This window comes from Aotus nancymaae, unplaced genomic scaffold (genome assembly GCF_030222135.1).
Source record: "Aotus nancymaae isolate 86718 unplaced genomic scaffold, 86718_ANA_hifiasm-v0.15.2.pri h1tg000046l, whole genome shotgun sequence".
In the NCBI taxonomy this organism is placed as follows: domain Eukaryota; kingdom Metazoa; phylum Chordata; class Mammalia; order Primates; family Aotidae; genus Aotus; species Aotus nancymaae.
The window spans coordinates 23,723,076-23,742,463 of NW_026988460.1; the positions used below are offsets into that span (position 1 = coordinate 23,723,076).

The 19,388-nt window shown below is 48.2% G+C and overlaps 1 protein-coding gene across 1 annotated transcript in view; it reads left to right on the top strand.

The window, feature by feature from the left end:
* The first annotated feature begins 6,583 nt into the window (after window positions 1-6,583).
* CAND2 (cullin associated and neddylation dissociated 2 (putative)) overlaps window positions 6,584-19,388 on the top strand; it is a 39,962-nt gene continuing 27,157 nt past the window's right edge. Inside the window, exons 1-4 of the mRNA XM_012472386.3 lie at window positions 6,584-6,663; window positions 13,159-13,302; window positions 17,654-17,808; window positions 18,566-18,689. Of these exons, the coding sequence (XP_012327809.2) occupies window positions 6,596-6,663; window positions 13,159-13,302; window positions 17,654-17,808; window positions 18,566-18,689 (491 nt within the window). The 5' untranslated portion in view covers window positions 6,584-6,595. The remainder of the gene's footprint in view (window positions 6,664-13,158; window positions 13,303-17,653; window positions 17,809-18,565; window positions 18,690-19,388) is intronic.

Sequence of the window (19,388 nt, forward strand, 5' to 3'; positions counted from 1 at the left end):
ATCCATAAGTCCATACTTATATAAATATATGATTAAATAAATAAATGGGGGAGAATAGACAAATATCTAGTGCAGAACAATTTCAAATAATTTATATAGAAAGTCCACTCTTAAGGAAGTGGAGCATAACACCTCACTCCTTAAATGTGGGCTGCACATAGTGACTTTCTTTTGAAAAGTAGACTATGGAAAGTGAGGGACGGAAAAGGAATAACTTTATAGCAAAGAAACCTGACAAACACTACCTCCAGCTAGATGGGGAAGATTAACATCAACAGTGATAATTCATGCTAATAGTATGCACCCCAGATACGTGATAAGAATGATGCTTTACCTCTGTGGTCTTCCTTGCAGGAGCTCATTACCCTGGTCTAACTATAGTAAAAACATCAGACAAATCCCAGCTGAAGGCTATTCTATAAAATACCTGAACAGTACTCCTCAAAACTATTAGCATCATCAAGAACAAGAAGGGTCTGAGAAACTGTGATAGGGTTTGGTTTTGTGGCCACCTAAATCTCATCTTGAATTGTAATCCCCATAATCCCCACCTGTCAAGGGCAGGACCAGGTGGGGGTAATTGAATCATGGGCGAGGTTTCCCCGATGCTGTTCTCATGATAGTGAGTGAGTTCTCGTGAGATCTGATGGTTTTATAAGCGTCTGGCATTTTCCCCGCTTGCACTCACGCTATCCTGCCACATTGTGAAGAGGGTGCTTGCTTCTCTTTTGCCTTCCGCCGTGCTTGTAAGTTTTCTGAGGCCTTCCCAACAATGCAGAACTGTGAGTCAACTAAACCTGCTTCCTTTATAAATTACCCAGTCTCGGGTGTTTCTTCATAGCAGTGTGAGAACAGTCTAATACAAACTGTCATGACCAAAATGAGTCTAAGGAGACATGACAAGCAAATGCGATATCCTGGGACCAAAAAAGGATATTAAGTAGCCAGGCACGGTGCTTTATGCCTGTAATCCCAGCATTTTGGGAGGCTGAGGAGGGCGGATCACTTGAGGTCAGGAGTTTGAGACCAGCCTGGCCAACGTGGCAAAACCCCATCTCTACTAAAAAATACAAAAATTAGCCCGGCATGGTGGCACAAATCTGTAATCCCAGCTACTTGGGAGACTGAGGCAGGAGAATCGCGTGAACCTGGGAGGCAGAAGTTGCAGTGAGCCAAGATCGTGACACTGCAGTTCAGCTTGGGTGACAGAGTGAGACTCTGTCTCAAAAACAAACAGAAAAAAGATATTAGGTAAAAACCAAGGCAGCCTGAAAAAAATTTAGTCTTTAGTTAATAACAATGTATCAACAATGGTTCATTAATTGTGACAAATATACCATGTCAATGTAAAATTGTTAATATGGGGAACCGGATGTGGAGATATAAGAATCTTTCTACTGTGTTCACAATTTTTCCATAATTCTAAAACTGTTCTAAAATTAAAAGATTATTTTAAGAAACGTGAGGAACAAAGAACTAAAAACTGGATAGAAAAATGGGAGAAAGATGAATAGATTATTCACAAAAAGATAAAAAGGGCCCTCATATATTTGAAAAAAATCAAACTCATAATTAGAGAAATACAAATTAAAACAATACTGACATACCGTTTCTCACCCATAAGATTGGCAAAGACTGAAATGCATGACAACACAGGTATTTGCATAACACACAGGCTGTGGGGAAACGGACATTTTCCTACATTGCTGGCGAGATTGCAAACTGGTACAGCCCTTCTGGAGGAGAATTTGGCAGTAGCTGAGAGAGCTACAAATGCATTTACCTTTTGACTTGGCAATCCCTCCCTTTGAAATCTACCTGAAGATAAATAAAAAATATGAGTCCGGGTGTGGTGGCTCACACTGTAAGCCCAGCACTTTGGGAGGCTGAGGCGGGAGGATTGCTTGAGAGGTCAAGTGTGCAGTGAGCTATGATCATGCCACTGCACTCCAGCCTAGGTGACAAAATGAGACCCTGTCTCACAAGAAAAGAAAGAAAATACATATTTATAAGGTTATTAATTGCAGCATTACTTATAATTGCAAAATATTGGCAAAAACTTAAGTGTCCATAATAGGAGAGTAGTTGAATAAACTGTGGTATCTCCGACAATGGAGTACCATATAGCTGTTAAAATGGATGAGATCTCTATGAGCTGATATGGGGTCATTTCCATATGTGCAGTTAAGAGGGGAAAAAGGTGAAGTGTCAAAAAGTATCCATGGCATGCTACTGGTCATGTAAGACAGAAAAGGTTATAGGAAAATACACATTTCTGCTCATTTGTGCACAAGAAATCTAGGAAAGGTAAATCAGAAATTAAAGAGATTGGCTACCTACAGCGGGTATGTAGGAATGGGGCGACAAGAAGGAAGACTTGGAAGCGACATTTTACTGAGTATACCTTTTTGGTTAACCCTGACTCCAGGAACAATAGTAATGTTTCACATACTCCCCAAATAAATAAACCAGAACACTAGGGAAACCCAAGCTGGAATACAAACACTAGCAAATAAACCTAACTGTATTCCAAATGAATAACAGACCACACCAAGGGGACAGACAAGAAAAGACCTAACCTAAGTAACTGTGGAATACAGACTTTGAACTGGATTCTTTAAGGCAACAAACAGAACTACATAGCAATACCGTACTCTAGTTAGGAAATTTGTTTCTCACTGGGGTATGGGTTAGCAATTCTGCAAGTAGTGTATGTTTATACTAGGATTGAACAAATAAGTAAATATATTGTAGCTAATGAGGACAAGATTTATCACTATCAAAGAAAGCAGTTACAAATAAGGAAAGATAGAAGGATAGAATGGACCCTTTGATGTTGGGTCCATTGAAATAGGAGGTATCAATATAAACTTGTGGTTTTTATAATAGATAGAGATGTATGTGTGTGAGAGTTAGTATACACATACATGTTTCATAACTTTGTCCTCTGAGAGGGCCTAGAAGAAATGACATCTCAGTAGCAGTCAGCATAGCCAGAACCCAGATCTTGGTTTCTAAGTACCACCTTCCAATAAAAGAAACCAGTCCTCCTTAGAAAAGTGGATGGTGATTACAGGGTTGGAAAAGGGCTTATAAGATAAGCCTAGAATATCTTTGGTTATCAAAAAAAAAAAAAAAGAAAAAAAAAAAGAAAATGCTCCCAAAAGAATGGGAGCTTATCAAAGGAACACAGGAGCCAACCTGAAGGAGCTCTCAATGGCCAAACCAAGAGCAATTTGAGCAACAAAATAAATGGTAATATTATTGGGTTATAACCCAAAACACAGAAGGAATATACATGAGACCACATGTTTACTTATTGATTTTATATTTATGATTATTTTGAGATGGAGTCTCGCTCTGTTGCCCAGGCTGGAGTGCACTGGAGCGATCTTGGCTCACTGTAACCTCCTCCTCCTCGGTTCAAGCAGTTCTCTTGCCTCAGCCTCCCAAGTAGCTGGGACTAGAGGCACATGCCACCATGCCTGGCTAATTTTTTGTATTTTTTAGTAGAGATGGGGTTTCACCGTGTTGCCTAGGCTGGTTGCGAACTCCTGAGCTCAGGCAATCCGCCTACCTTGGCCTCCCAAAGTGCTGGGATTACAGGTGTGAGCAGCTGCACCTGGCCTATTTATTATTTTTTAATAGGGATGGGATTTTACCATGTTGCCTAGGCTGGTCTCGAACTCTTGAGCTCAAGTGATCCTCTCGCCTCGACCTCCCAAAGTGCTAGGACTACAGGTATCAGCCACTGCACCTGGCCAGAGACCACAGATTTAAATAAATAATTGAAAATAAATAAATGGGGGAGAAATAACTGTATCTTCTTTCCAGAAGAATTTCAATTAATAAATGTAGAAGGAAGCTGGGTGCGATGGTGTACTCCTGTAATCCCAGCAATTTGGGAGGCTGAGATGGGAGGATGGCTTAAGCTCAGGAGTTTGAGACCAGCTTGGGCAACACAGCAAAACCCTCTCTCTACAAAAAATACAAAAATTAGCTGAGCATGGTGGCACAAGCCTGTAGTCCCAGCTACTTTGGAGTCTGAGGTGGGAGGATCACTTGAAGCCTAGGAGGCTGAGGCTACAGTAAGCTGAGATCTCATTACTGCACTCTAGCCTGGCAAGAGCAAGACCCTGTCTCAGAAAAAAAAAAAGAGAGAGAGAGAGAGAGAAAGAAACAGGGAAATAGAAAAGCACCATTAAGCAGTAATAATCATAAAAGAAAGATAAACCAATGGATGCTGAAATTAGTAGGTGGAATTTTGAGGAGAAATAGAACATTTTGGTCATCTCAAAAGATCTCCTCCAAGATATTTATTTGACACAATTTCTCAAGTTTATAAAATGTAAATGCAAATTTACAAAAAGTATAAGATTATTAATTACAAAGAGAAACATAGTAACTTTATAGTAGAAAAACTCAACCAAGACACAGTTTAGCTAAGTGATCAAGATTAATACCAGCAGTAAGAAGACTAAGTGACATCACAAAGCCCTCGCTCTATGCGCTGAAGAAAGCATAACACTATTTATGCTGTGTTCTTGCCAAAAACTGTAACTTCAATCTAATCATGAGAAAAACCTTAGACAAACCCAAACTGAGGGACATTCTGTAAAATAGTTTTTTAAAAGTGTCAAGGTCATTAAAAACAAGGGAAGATGGAGGAACAGTCACAGATTGGAAGAGACCTGGAAACTAAATATAATGAGTAACCCTGAATTGGATCCTTCAACAGAAAAAGGACATTGATGGAAAAATTGAAATCTGAATAAGGTCCATGGTTTGGTTAATGGTGTCATACCAATATTAGTGTCCTGGTTTTGATCAGTGTAACACAGTAACATAAGGTGCTAACGTTAGAAGCAGCAGCTGGGTGAAGGGTATGAGGGAACTCTCTATACTACTTTGCAACTTTTCAGTAAGTCTAAAATTATTTCAAAATAAAATGCTTTCTAAAATTCAAGGTATAGGCTGGGTGTGGTGGCTCACACCTGTAATCCCAGCATTTTGGGAGGCCAAGGTGGGTGGATTACTTGAGGCCAAGAGTTCCAGACCAGGCTGGCCAACATGGCAAAACCCTGTCTCTACTAAAAATACAAAAATTAACTAGGTTTGGTGGCACACACCTGTGATCCCAGCTACTCAGGAGGCTGAGGCATGAGAATTACTTGAACCTGGAAGTGGAGGTTGCAGTGAGCAGAGATCACACCACTGCACTCCAGCCTGGGCGACAGAGTAAGACTCTGTCTTAGAAAAAGAAGAATAAAAAAAATCAGTGTATGCAGTTTACAGGCAATATACCAAAAACATTAGCATTCAGAAAGACTTAAAAATATGGACCAAAAAAAAAAAAAAAAAGCCAGGTAGAGCCTGTTGTGATAGTTTGCACCTGTAATCCCAGCTACCCAGGAGGCTGAGGTGGGAGGATTCCTTCAACCCAGGAGTTTGAGTCCATCCTGAGTAACATAGTGAGACTCCATCCAAAAAAAAAAAAAAAAAAAAAAGGCCAGTTATATTCTAAACAAGAGAAAGCAGACGTAGCTGTATTTATAATAGAAAAGATAGGCTATCATATTAGATACTGCAGATGTAGAACATTTTCAAAATTGCATAGTGTTCTGTTAGCGCTGGTCAAGAACCTAGGTACCTTCAGAATAACCGGTGTTCAAGGGGGAGGTGTCAATTTAATAAAGATTTCTTTTATCCTCATCTTATGAGTGAGAAAAGCATAGCCCAGAGAAGTTGTTTCATTATCCCAAGGTCACACAGCCAGGAAGCAGCCTAGCAGAGATTTGAAGCCAGGCTTGTCTGGCTCTGAAGCACTGGCTACTCCCTTTCCCATTCAGCAGCCTCCTGGCTGTTTATGGAAGGATTGTTGCCCAGTATATTAAGGGATCTGTGGTCAATCCTGACTTCATCCCAGATTCACTGGCTGTGTGACCCTCAGAAAATCCTTTTGCTTCTCAGCCTCAGTTGCATTGCCAAAAAAAATGAAGAAACTGACCCTGCTGTCCTGAGGGTTGGGGATAGCAGGCAAGGAGCCTGGTGTGACTGAGTTCATTCCTCAGATCCTGTCTGGCTCAGGGACGGGCAAGCATGGGGGGTGAGGGGTCCTTTGGTTGGGTTGACCAGATTTGGTTGATAGCTCCTGTTTCTTGAATGCCCATAGATGAGAAAGCCGAGGCTCAAAGAGGTAAGGTAACTTGGCCAAGGCAACACAGCAGAGGAGGCAGAACTGGGATTCGAACCCGAGACTCTCTGGTATCGTGTCCCTGTTGCAAGACAGAACCGGCACCTGCAGGAATCACAAGGAGGTGGTGGCCGGGTAGTGAGCTCCCCGTCTCGGGGGAATGTGCAAGCCGGCGCTGGGCTGTCAGCAGGGCAGGGGCTGGGGCCGGGGCCAAGACCACCGAGCCAGGCCCAGGCCCGCCCGCCTCCCGCGGTAGCCACGTCCAAGGCGTGAGCACGGGGCGGGGCGGGGCAGGAGCTGCTATTTCTGTCTGGTGAGCGCAGTTCGTGCAGCTGGCGAGGGAGGGGGCGCCCGCGCCGCCATATTCCCTCCTGCTAGCCGGCACCGCGGCGCGCAGCCACCATGAGCACCGCCGCCTTCCACATCTCCAGCCTCCTGGAGAAGATGACGTCCAGCGACAAGGACTTCAGGTGCGCCCCGCCGCTGGCCCCCGCCTCTCCTTCCAGCTCTGAAGCCAGGGGTCTTCTTCCCCTCCCGAAGCGCCAGCCCATCCCCCATGACCATGCAGCCCCTGCTCTTCTCCCTGCATTAAGCTGCGCCAGGGACAGACCCGCCCCTGCCTGGTGGTCCCCACTGAAGCTCAGGCTGTTCTCCCCTAGTGGCCGTCCCGCCCCTCCGTGACTCCAATCCCTGCTTCGTCTCCCACCGTACAGGCTTCAGCCCTGCCTGTCATCCCCCATCAGAGCCCCAGCTCCTTCCCTCTGCACCCTGCCTTGGCTTCTCCCTCGTGTGTGTCCGGCCCCCTTCTTCTGCCGCATCTGATGCCCCAGGCCCCCCTCTAAGGGAGCCCACAGTGGAGCCCTCCACCTCTCCCTGCAGACCCCAGTGCCTGCCTCTCCTACCCCACATTGAACCTGGGCCCTTCCAGGACGTTAACCACCTGCTGACTTTCTCACTAGCATCCTCAGTGACGCCCCCTTCTCAACATCACCCGTACTCCTCCCTCCCATTCTTCCTCCCCTCTTGGAATTGTTCAGACCCAGCCTAAAGGAGGGGGCTGGGCTGAGTCTGGCTTTCCAGGCACAGGTTAGGTGATGGTTGAGGTGCGGCCTTCTAGGTTTTGTGTGCCATTCCCCTTCCCCACTCCCTTTTCCTTCTTCCCCCCATCACAGCATCACAGTACCACAGGAATAGAGCTGCAAAGAACGGTGGAAACATCTGGTCCAATGAGTTTCCACCTGCATTCTCAGGGGAAACTGAGGCCCGGGGAGGAAATGGGATTGGCCTGCGGTCTCATGGCCAGTTCTGACCCTTCCAGCTGAAAGAAAACCTTGGAGACTCACTTAATGAACATTTGTTCACTTTGTCCCCATTTTACAGATAGGGAAACTGAGTCTCAGAGGCATGAAGGGCATAGGTTCAGTCACAAAGCCAGGAAGTGGGAGATGGTCCAAATCCAGGCCAGTTTAATACAGAGGCCAGTTTAATACAGAGGCCCTCTAATTCCAGCCCCCTGACAGGTGAGGAGACTGAGACCTGCACTGGTAGTCTGACTCCTACTCCCTCCTGCAGTTCATTCCTCAGAACCCCTCAAGAGCCCCCCACATTAATAGACCCTGGGATCCAAGGTCTTGGCTACAGATCCCAGCTGCCATTTCTCACTGGCTGTGTGACCATGGACAAGTTACTTAACTCCCATGAGTCTCCCTCTGCTGCTGCTTCTATAACATGGGGATAACAGAACCCACCTCTGAGGATTGGGGTAAGGATGAAATAAGATAGTACATGTGAAATGCTCAGATTTGTGGCAGGCACCAGGTTGGTGTTTAATACATAGACACATGATTCGGTGCACATCCGAAACATGCCACGGCCAGTCCCTTCTGCAGACCTTCACTAGGGGGATTCTTTGCTCTCCCTTGACCTACTCCCTTCCTCTGACAGCTCCTATAACTCTTTGGGATGCCTGTTGACCCCAGGCAGGGTTAGGCACCTCCCCTCAGCTCCCATCATGCCTCCCCTCCACGTTTCTGCTAGATCACTTTTCAGCCCAGGAGACCCTGAGCTCCTGGGCCACCGGGACTATGCACTTCTTCTTAGTGCCCCAGCACCTGTGCTGGGTACACAGTAGGTACTTAGTCAATGTTCGCTGGGTCCCAGGCTCCCTACTGTGCACTCCACACGTAATCACAGTCCACCTATGGGTGTTAGTGATTGTTCTTCCTGTTTTTTTCGGAGGCTTGGAGGAGTGCAATGACTTGTCCAAGGTCACATAGCTGGCTAATGGCCTAGGGGATTTGTGCTACTGTCTCTCAGGCCTTGGGTCTAGGCTCTGGGAGAGGGAGTCGGCCCTGCCACCTAGAGCCCGAGAAGCCCTTTCAGCCCATCTCTGCCAGCGGCCTGGAGAACACTTAAAACCACCCCAAGCATGTGAGAATGGTGTCTATTTTTAAAGTTCAAATACCAGGGTGCTTGGTCCTGCAGACCAGCTGTCCAGGCGCCTGTGTGGCCAAGGGTTTCAGCCGAGTTGCCTCTAGGGTTTCTCTGGAATGAAACTGAGACTGTGTCCTCTGGTTCCTGGAAGGGCCGCAGTGACTGCAAATGGGGGTCCCAGGTGAGGTGGAGGAGACCTTTGGTTCCTGTTCTTCCTGGGCACTGGCTCTATGGGCAGGAGGCACTCCATTCCCACTGAGACTCCAACAGTCAAAACGAGTACACTTGTGGGTCTTGCAGGAAAGAACACCGTAGTATTCTCAAGAAATGACGTGGGAATAGTTTGCTGTTACCTTAGGCAGTTTGTGCAGCCTCTCTGAGCCTAGTTTTCTCACTACCTCGTGCTAAGAGCTGGTTGTCCTATTAAAACCTCCCAAGGATACTGTGAGGTAGGGGCAAAGAAAAGTTTCCATTTTTTGTATAGAAAATCTGAGGCCCAGAGAGAAGGAGGTAGTTGCCCAATGTCACCTAGCTGATAAATGGCAACACCACTATACTCAAAGCCAAACTGGTGCTCAAGCTCTTAGCCACCAAATTACATGCTTTCCCTTCTCCCTCCCATCCCTGCACACATGCATGTATAAAACATGGCTTGCTTTCTCTGAGAGCTGGCATCCGCGACACCAGGGGTGTGTGAAGTGCTGAGGCGTACTTCAGAGGAGTTGGTTTCTGAGCTTGGGCAGTTTGGCGGTAAGCTCTCTTTAGGGCTAGCTCTCCCTACCTCTCCTCCTGCCCTCACCCTCCCTGACAAGGCCCTCCACAGACCTGTTCTTTGTTGAGCTTGGGGTCCCAGAGATAAACCTGTTGGGCCTCTGCCCTCAGTGAGTATACAGGCCAATGGAGAAGATGCTCTGGTGGCCAGACTTGCATTGCAGTGTGAGAAGTGCTGTAATGGATGGGTGCAGAGTGCTCTGAAAGGATCCTGTCCAGGGACCATTGTGTTTAGGGTCTATGGATGTGGGGGTAGGGCAGGGTGGTCCGTCATCCCTGAGCTGGGACATTTGAGCTGGGCTCTTGATGGGTGAATAGGAGCTCAACAGGTGGAGAAGAAGAGTGGCGTAGGAGGTCTATCTTGGGCAAAGAGGCACATCGCCTGGGTTGCCAGGCTGAGCTGGGCCCCCATGGACTGCAGCAGAAACACAACTTGGAGACCCTGCGTGCCATCTCAGAATGGCCTCTCAGCTGAGCAGATGTAGGGGTGCATGAGCCTTGGCCTGGCTCAAATCCAAACCTCCTCCTTTACTTTACTTCTGCCCAGAGGTGGGCACAGTCAGTCCTGTCATCCTGCCCCTGCTGCCAGCCCAGCCTCCTCCCTCTCCTAGCAGCTTGTGGCTTATCTACCTGTTAAAAATAAATAGGACTTCGACCAGTCGACCCCTGGTAACAGGGCACTGTGGGCTGTGGTGACATCCAGCAGTAGGTCTGAGTCTGCACAGATGAGGGCCAGAATCTCAGCTGTGACAGGTTTTGCCACAGGAGGCTGGGGGCAGGGCTCTTGGTCAATTTGCTCAACCATGCTGGAAAGCAGGGCGGGTGTGGGGAGGGGAGTGGTCCAGCAGGCTCAGCAAAAGCTGGAGGCTTTCTCCGAGGCAGCCTCGGGGCATCTTTCCTCGCTGCTCTGTCCTGTTTTCTCCTGAGTCTCTGCTCTCAAGTGCCTGCAGGAGCCAGTCAGTGGGTGAAGTAGGCCTAGTGGGGACCAGGTGAACTGGGGAGAGGGCCGCCACTACCCACTCTAGTCAGGTATTGTCACCAGGTCCTGTTGTATTCAAATATTCTGTTTTCAAGATAATCTGGAAGTCAGTTTTTTCTTTGAGTCTCACTCTGTCACCCAACCTGGAGTGCAGTGGTACGATCTTGGCACGCTGCAACCTCCGCTTCCTGGGTTCAAGCGATTCTTCTGCCTCAGCCTCCTGAAAAGCTGGGACAACAGGTGTGTGCCACCACACCTGGCTAATTTTTGTATTTTTAGTAGAGATGGGGTTTCACCATGTTGGCCGGGCTGGTTCCGAATTCCTGACCTTAAGTGATCCACCCACCTTGGCATCCCAAAGTGCTGGGATTACAGGCGTGAGCCACTGCGACTGGTCTGGAAGTCAGTATTTTTTTTTTTTTTGAGTTGGAGTCTTGCTCTGTCACCCAGGCTGGATTGCAGTGGCATGATCTTGGCTCACTGCAACATCCGCCCCTGGGTTCAAGCAATTCTTCTACCTCAGCCTTGCGAGTAGCTAGGATTACAGGTGCCCACCACCATGCCCGGCTAATTTTTGTATTTTTAATAGAGATAGAGTTTTACCATGTTGGCCAGGCTGGTCTCAAACTTTTTTTTTTAGACGGACTTTTGCTCTTGTTGCCCAGGCTGGAGTGCAATGGCATGATCTCAGCTCACCACAAACTCCACCTACTGGGTTCAAGCAATTCTCCTACCTCATCCTCCTGCATAGCTGGGATTACAGGCATGTGCCACCATGCCTAGCTAATTTTGTTTTTTTTAGTAGAGACAAGGTTTCTCCATGTTGGTCAGGCTGGTCTCAAACTCCCAGCCTCAGGTGATCCACCTGCCTCCGCCTCCCAAAGTGCTGGGATTACAGTCATGAGCCACTGCACCCGGCCCGGTCTCAAACTTTTGACCTCAGATGATCCACCCGACTTGGCCTTGTAAAGTGTTGGGATTACAGGCATGAGCCACCATGCCGGGCCAAAGTCAACTCTCCCAATGTTCAAATGTTGACAGTAATTTAAATTTTTAAAAACACGTTTGCAAGCTGGACACAGCTGAGAGCTACTAGTTTCAGACCTTTGCTCTACCCTCTTAATTTTGGCAGGAATGGTGCCCCGTAATGGCCCCAGCCTCAACTTTCCATGGCTTCCAGCTCAGACTCCCACTGCAATTTGAAATGCCTGGGAGGGTATCAGGCTTTTGGTGTCAGGCCCCATGGATCCCCCACCTCTGGGTGGGTAGCCCTTGCCTCTGTTGCCCACTCCAGGTCAGTGAGCCAGTCCACTATTGGCACTGGTCTCCAAAATATGCCCATGCCCATCCTCATGGCGTAGGGCAGTGGTTTTCAAAGTGTGGTCCCTGACCCTCATCGTCATCCAGGAATTTGTTAGAAATACGGATTCTTGGGCCCCAACCCAGACCTGCTGATTCAGAAACTCTAGGAATGGGGCCTAGTATTGTTTAACAAGCCCTGCTGGTGATTCAGATGCTGGTTATGGCTGGAGATCCACTGTTCTAGGGCAGGAAACAAGTGGGTTCTCTGAGATGGGAGTGGACAGGGCTCGCCTTCCTCCATCTGTCTGGTAGAGAGGCTTCTAGCTGATCCTGACTCGGACGCAGGGTGTCTGTTCAACCTTCTGGCATCCTTTTCTCAGCTGTTGTGAGATGTGGATGATGTCATGTGCCATTATAATAATGGCAGTGCCATTTACTGAGTGCGCACCATGTGCACTTAACCCCATAAGGCAGATACTAGTCTTATCCCCGTCTTCTGACAGGTAAACTAAGGCTTGGAGAGGTGAAATGACTTGCCCAAGATCACACTGCATAAATGGCAGAGGTGGGAGCCACTGACCCTGAAGCATTTACGCATTAGCCAGCATGCTGGGCTGTTCCTAGACTGCCACCCTGTGGCAGTTGGTGTCACACATATATGGGTCTCCTTGTAGCCCAACCAAGCCCACTGCCCAAATAATCCATGGTCATGTGGCACTTAACGACAGGGAGACATTCTGAGAAGTACATCCTTAGGTGATTTCATCCTTGTGCGAACCTCATAGAGTGTGCTTACACAACCTAGATGGTAGAGCCTTCTACACACCCAGGCTATATGGTGTGGCCTGTTGCTCCTAGGCTACAAACCTGTACTGAGTACTGTAGGCAGTTGTAACAGAGTGGTATTTGTGTGTCTAAACATAAAAAAAGGTACAATAAAAATAGGTAGAAAGGGGGTGTGGTGGCTCACACCTGGAATCCTAGCACTTTGGGATGCTAAGGCGGGCAGATCACAAGGTCGTGAGATCGAGACCATCCGGGCTAACACGGTAAAACTCCATCTCTACTAAAAATACAAAAAACTAGCCAGGTGTGGTGGCATGTGCCTGTAGTCCCAGCTACTCGGGAGGCTGAGGCAGGAGAATTGCTTGAAACTGGAAGGCGGAGGTTGCAGTGAGCTGAGATGGCACCACGGCACTCCAGCCTGGGTAACAGAGTGAGACTCTGTCTCCAAATAAATAAGTAAAATAATAACAGACTAAAATGGCATGCCTGTATAGGGCAGCTCCATTATAATCTTATGGGACAACCATTGTATATGTTGCCTGTCATTTACCAAAACATCATTATATGGCAGACGACTGTATTTGACCTTGAATCTTTGTATTAAGGTCTATTTCTAGGGGAACCCCGAGGTACTGCCCAAATCTACCAGGGCCCAGGAGCTGCTGAGCAATCCTCCTCTGCCCTCCCTGCCCAGGTTCATGGCCACCAGTGACCTGATGTCAGAGTTGCAGAAGGACTCCATTCAGCTGGATGAGGACAGTGAGCGCAAGGTGGTGAAGATGCTGCTCCGGCTCCTAGAGGACAAGAACGGTGAGGTGCAGAACCTGGCTGTCAAGTGGTGAGTGTCAGCCTCTGTGGAGCAGGAGAAGGGGCCCTGCCTGGTGTGGGAGCATCCTGGCGACCCCTGCCCCTTTGGGGTACAGCCTTGCAGAGGAGACCTGCTTAGCAGCTCTTGTTTGATGGTCTGGGTTCCCCAGAAGGAGATGCTGAGACAAGGGTTCATATCTTAAGTTTGTTTGGGAAGTGATCCCAGGAAACATGGTAGAGGAGTGGGGAAGTGAGGCAGGAAAAGGAAGAGGACCAATCAAGGATATGGTATGAAGCAAGTGACCACAGTGGGCCTGATGAGCTTAACTCCATGGGGACCTCTGGGACACAGTACAGGATATGCCCCTTGGACTTTTCCCACCCAAAGGGTGAGGGAGCTGGGGTATTAATCTACCAGCTCCCTGGTAGTCATTGGTTCAGGGCTGCTTTAAGGGGTAGGACAGAGAGTTGTTCACTTCCTGCCACCGCCAGCCAGAGAAATCCCTCAGACGTATGTAAATACTAGGAAGGTCAGGCTCACACACACCAAGGTGGTAAAGGCTTAAAGGCCAGGCACGCTGGCTCATACCTATAATCCCAGCACATTGGGAGGCCAAGGCGGGTGGATCACCTGAGGCCAGGAGTTTGAGACCAGACTGACCAACATGGTGAAACTCTGTCTCTACTATATACACAGACAAAAATTAGCTGGGTGTGGTGGTGCATGCCTGTAATCCCAGCTACTTGGGAGACTGAGAGGCAGGAGAATCGCTTGAACCTGGGAGGCGGAGATTGCAGTGAGCCAAGATCGTACCATTGCATTCCAGCCTGGGCAACAAGAGTGAAAACTCCATCAAAAAAAAAAAAAGAAAAAAAAGGCTTAGGGCACATGGGATTGGGGGAGGTCCTAAAAGCCCCAGTCTTAGGTCACTGTGAGGCTGTGATCCTGAGACCTTCTTGGCCAGTTACCTCCAGAGTAGAAAAAATAAGACAAGGGTATGTGCAGAGCGCGTGGAGATGCTTGTGTGGTGGGGTCATTCTCACACTCATCTGAGAACCACTCATGTAGGGCAGGGGTTGTCAACCTCGACTGCAGGTTAGCATCACCTGGGTAATTTTAAATAGAATTCCAGGGATCAAGAGTGCGAGAACTGGGCACTGCCTCTCTGTGAGCTGGGTCCCGGCATTCTTCTGGGGCATGTTAATGAATTGTGATGTGATCCCAAGAGCAGAGGAAATTCAGAAAAGGGTTTTATGTGGGAAGGTAACATGGTCAAGTTTATGAGCTGGGAGAGTCTTTCTGGCCGTGGAGTAGATGGAGTTGTGGTTTCTCACCAGCAGAACCAATACCAATTTTTTTTTTGAGACAGAGTCTCAACACTGTCGCCCAGGCTGTAGTGCAGTGGCGTGATCTTGGCTCACTGCGATCTTCGCCTCCTGGATTCAAGCAATTCTACTGCCTCACCCTCCCAAGTAGCTGGGACTACAGGCATGTGCCACCACGCCCAGCTATTTTTTTTTGTATATTTTAGAGACGACATTTCACTATGTTGGCCAGGATGGTCTCGATCTCCTGACCTCATAATCTGCCTACCTCGGCCTCCCAAAGTGCTGGGATTACAGGCGTGAGCCACCGTGCCCGGCCCCCCAATACCTTTTTATAACAAATAGTTTGTAATACCATTTTCCTATTAGGAAATGAAATTCATACATTATAAAACCTACCACTACACATAATACCCGAACCTTAAACATAAAGGAAAGTTAGAAGGGATGTAGCTTATAGTAAAGTATGTGTGTTTCCGTGTATACCTGCTTGGGCACCGTGATGGTAGAAGTGATGAAGTCACAAGAAGCCTGTACCTACATGTGAACTCATCGTGAGTACAAATACAAACAGATGGTGTTGGGGACTCAGGTATCAGAATTGGAGGCATTGCTCTTAGTGGCAAGATTTTCTTTTTTTTTTTTTTTTGAGACAGAGTCTCACTCTGTCACCCAGTCTGGAGTACAGTGGTGCAATCTCGGCTCACTGTGATCTCTCCCTCCCAGGTTCAAGTGATTCTCATGTCTCAACCTCCTGAGAAGCTGGGGCTACAGGCATACACCACCACACCTGGCTAATTTTTGTATTTTTAGTAGAGATCGGGTTTCACCATGTTGTCCAGGCTGGTCTCGAATTCCTGACCTCAAGTGATCTTCCCACCTTGGCCTCCCAAAGTGCTGGGATTACAGGCGTGAGCCACCTCGCCCTGCCAGGATTTTCTAAAGTGAGTGACCATCTCCCAATACAGTTTCTCAGGAAACAAAGTATAATTTTCCTTCTATTTATCCCAATACAGTTTCCCAGGAAATAAAGTATAATTTTCCTTCAGTTTATCTGGTAATTGTATTCTTGGAAAATCTAGAATGTGTTATATTAAAACAATGCAGAAATTATTTTGTGTCTATGTCTAACATGAAATTTTAGACTCAGATAATTATAGAAAGGCCTTTTGCCTATACAAATGCCCACTGCGATGTTAGAAACTCTTGTAGGGCATGGACAGTGCTTTGTTTTGCATTATTTTTCTGCTGTTCTTGACCTTGCCGCCAAAGGCCAGAGTACTAACTCAATAGTTATGATGACTGGCTAGGTGCAGTAGTGCACACCTGTAATCCCAGCACTTTAGGAGGCTGAGGTGGGCAGATCACAAGGTCAAGAGATTGAGACCATCCTGGCCAACATGGTGAAACCCCGTCTCTACTAAAAACACAAAAATTATCTGGGTATGGTGGTGCGCACCTGTAGTCCCAGCCACTTGGGATGCTGAGGCAGGAGAATTGCTTGAACTTGGAAGGCAGAGGTTGCAGTGAGCCGAGATTGTACCACTGCACTCTAGCCTGGCGACAGAGCAAGACTCTGTCTCAAAAAAGGTTATGATGACCAAGGACCCCCATAAATTGCCAAGGTGATATTATTCCTACTGGGAACTAGTGTTATAGGAGGTAGGATGGAGGACTCTATGATTACACAGAGAGAGGAGCTGCAGAGAAGGAAGTTGAGAGAGCCAAGGTTTGAAAACCATGGTGTGCATGCCTGTAGTCCTAGCTATTCTGGAGGCTGAGGCAAGAGGAATCCTTCAAGCCAGCAGTTTGAGACCAGGCTAGGCAACATAGCAAGACGCTAAAAAAGAGAAATTACCCAAGCATGGTGGCTTGAATATGTAATCCCATTTTTGTAGGAGGATCGCTTGAGCCCAGGAATTTGAGGCTGCAGTGAGCTATGATCATGCCACTGTATTCCAGCCTGGGCAACAGAACGAGATCTCATCTCAAAAAAAAAAAAAATCAAGAAAAAAGAAAATCATTGTGCACTGCAGTCACCTAAAGCCCTTGTTGAAACTATGCATTCCCTGCCCAGGGAAATCTAGGTGATGAAGCAGGGAGGGGGCTGGGGCAGAGGATGAGAATATAGCACCCTGGAATCTGCATTCTGATGCACACCACCGTCTGAGAACCACTTGTGTAGGGCAGAGGTTGTTAGCCTTGACTGCATGTTAGAATCACCTGGGGATACTCCAGCTCTCTCCTGAAAAAAAAAAAAATTAAAAAAAATCACCTGGGGAATTTTTAAATTCCACCCCCCCGCCCTGCTTCCACCCCACCCACCATCCAGGCCACACCTGAAACCAATTAACTCAGACTCTCTGAGGGCAGTGCCCAGGTAGGGGTTTTTCAGAGGCCCAGGTGATGGCAGCTAAGGCTGAGAACCGGGTAGTTTAGTGCAGCTGTTTTTAAACTTCCCTGTGCATTGGAATCAACTGGGGACCTCGTGGAGCTGCAGATCCTGACTCAGTAGATGTAGGCTAGGGTAGGGCTTGAGATGCCACATACTGAACAAGCTCCCAAGTGGCGCTGCTGATGCTAGCCCACCACCAAACTTTGAGAAGCAAGGCTCTAAGGTGGAGGTTCTACAAGTGTGCTTCCTGGACCACCAGGTATCAGCATCAACTGGGAGCTTGATAGAAATGCACACCCTCAGGCCCCACCTAGATAGCCCTCCTGACTCACAAACTCTGGGGGTGGGGCCCAGCAATCTGTTTCAACAAGCCCTCCCTGGTATTCGGATGCACGCTCAAGTTTGAGAACCCTTGTTCTGGGGCACTATTTGGCTATTTCCTGAGATGTAAAACACAAGAAGAAATGTACATTTGGGAGGTGCCGGGAACAATGTTGGTACAGCCAGACAGTGCCTCTTTCTGTCCAGATGGGCTCCCCTGTTGATCTGAGGCCTTTGCCTCAGCCCGTGCGGCCCCAGGAGCATGAGCAGACATAAGGGGGGCAGCCTGACTCAGGCTGAGCCTTGGGCCCTTGGACTCACCTCCCCATTCTCTGCTCAGCCTGGGTCCTCTGGTGGGCAAAGTGAAGGAGTACCAGGTGGAGACCATCGTGGACACCCTGTGTGCCAACATGCGGTCGGACAAGGAGCAGCTACGAGACATTGCCGGCATTGGCCTCAAGACTGTCCTCTCGGAGCTACCCCCTGCAGCCACAGGTACCCAGGTCCCCAGGGCTAGGTACTGTTAGTACACTTTATCCTAGTTTATAGTAAAAAAAAACAAACAGAAAAACACTGAGGCTCGGAGAGTTGAAGAGATTTACCTAAGGTCATTCAGCTAGTAAGCAGGGCAGAGAATTCAGACCCAGCTCAGTTTAAGTTCATGGCTCTGTGTCAGTTTGGAATGCTTTTAGCTCAAGTGATGAAATCTAACCATTGGCAGTTTAAAGAAATCAGGGTGGCTTTTCTCACATGGCAATCCTGGAGGAATCAGCCACTCCATTTTTGTAGCAATTGATTTAGTGGCTCAACATTGACAGGGTTCAGGTCTCCCCCCATGTACCCTCCCTTTATAGGGAAAGCACACGTGTTCCCAGAAGCCCGCAGAAGACTTCTACTTATATCTCACCGGCAAGAGCTGGACCACCCAGCCACTCCCAGCAGCAAGGGAGTCAGGAAAGGAAGTGTTTATTAGCCTTCCCTGCCTTCCTAGTGGAAGAGGGAAAGGAAGAAGGGCTTGGGTGTGTGTGAGCCACCCAGCAACTTGGCCATCGGCTCTCTGCAGCTCCCGTCTCCTTTACTTTGGCCAGACTCTGGGTCAAACCTGGGACCTCTGGAGACCCGGCTCCTGTGGATCAGCAAGATTCCCAGGGATGTGGGCTCAGGAAAACAGCCAGAGCAGAGGCAGACCAGTGGTGGAAGCTGCCTTTTCCCCAGGCCAGGCCTCACTGTGCCCACCTTGTGCCCTGTGCAGGCTCCGGGCTGGCCACCAACGTGTGCCGGAAGATCACGGGCCAGCTCACCAGTGCCATTGCCCAGCAGGAGGATGTGGCTGTGCAGCTGGAAGCCCTGGACATCCTCTCTGACATGCTGAGCAGGTGTGGGAGGCCACTCTGGGGATTGAGGAAGAGTAGGTAAAAGGGTACAGGGAGTGATTCATGTCCACAGAGCTAGCATTTACTGCACACCTGTGCTCGGGGCTCCTTAATCATCCCAGCAGCCTCACAAAGGAGAACTCAATTGTCACAATTTTACAGGCTCTGAGGGGTGATGTGGCCTGCCCAAGGTCACAGGATCAGTAAAACCTCCCAATACTTGAACAGCTGCTCTATAGAAAAATATCAGGTGCTGGCCTAGTGTTGTGAATATGGAGTTAGGTCAGTCTTGATTGTTCCTAGGGAGGAGTTCACAGACATATATAAAGCTGTGACTGTAGCAAGCACAACAAAGGATAAGAGGAGGGTTGATGGGAGCCCAGAGGAGCTCCCAGCCCAGTTGGGAGTGAGGAGCCTTCCAAAAGAGGGTGCTGCTAGGGCCAAGCCTTCCACGAGGGGCAGGACTTAGCTGAGTTTGGGCAGGTATAAGCGGGATGCTGGAGGGGAGACTGCCCCCAATCCAGAAGGCAGAAACACGGGAAGACTTGGGGTCCCAGAGTCTGCCAGGGGGTTGTGGGGTGGGCTGTAATGTGGAGAGGTGGGTATGGAGAGGTGAGGTGGAGGGCTGGCCAGGAGCCATGGGGTGGGGGTGAGCATTTGTGTGTTCTACTCTGATCTTTCTGCAGTGGAGAGTAGATGGGA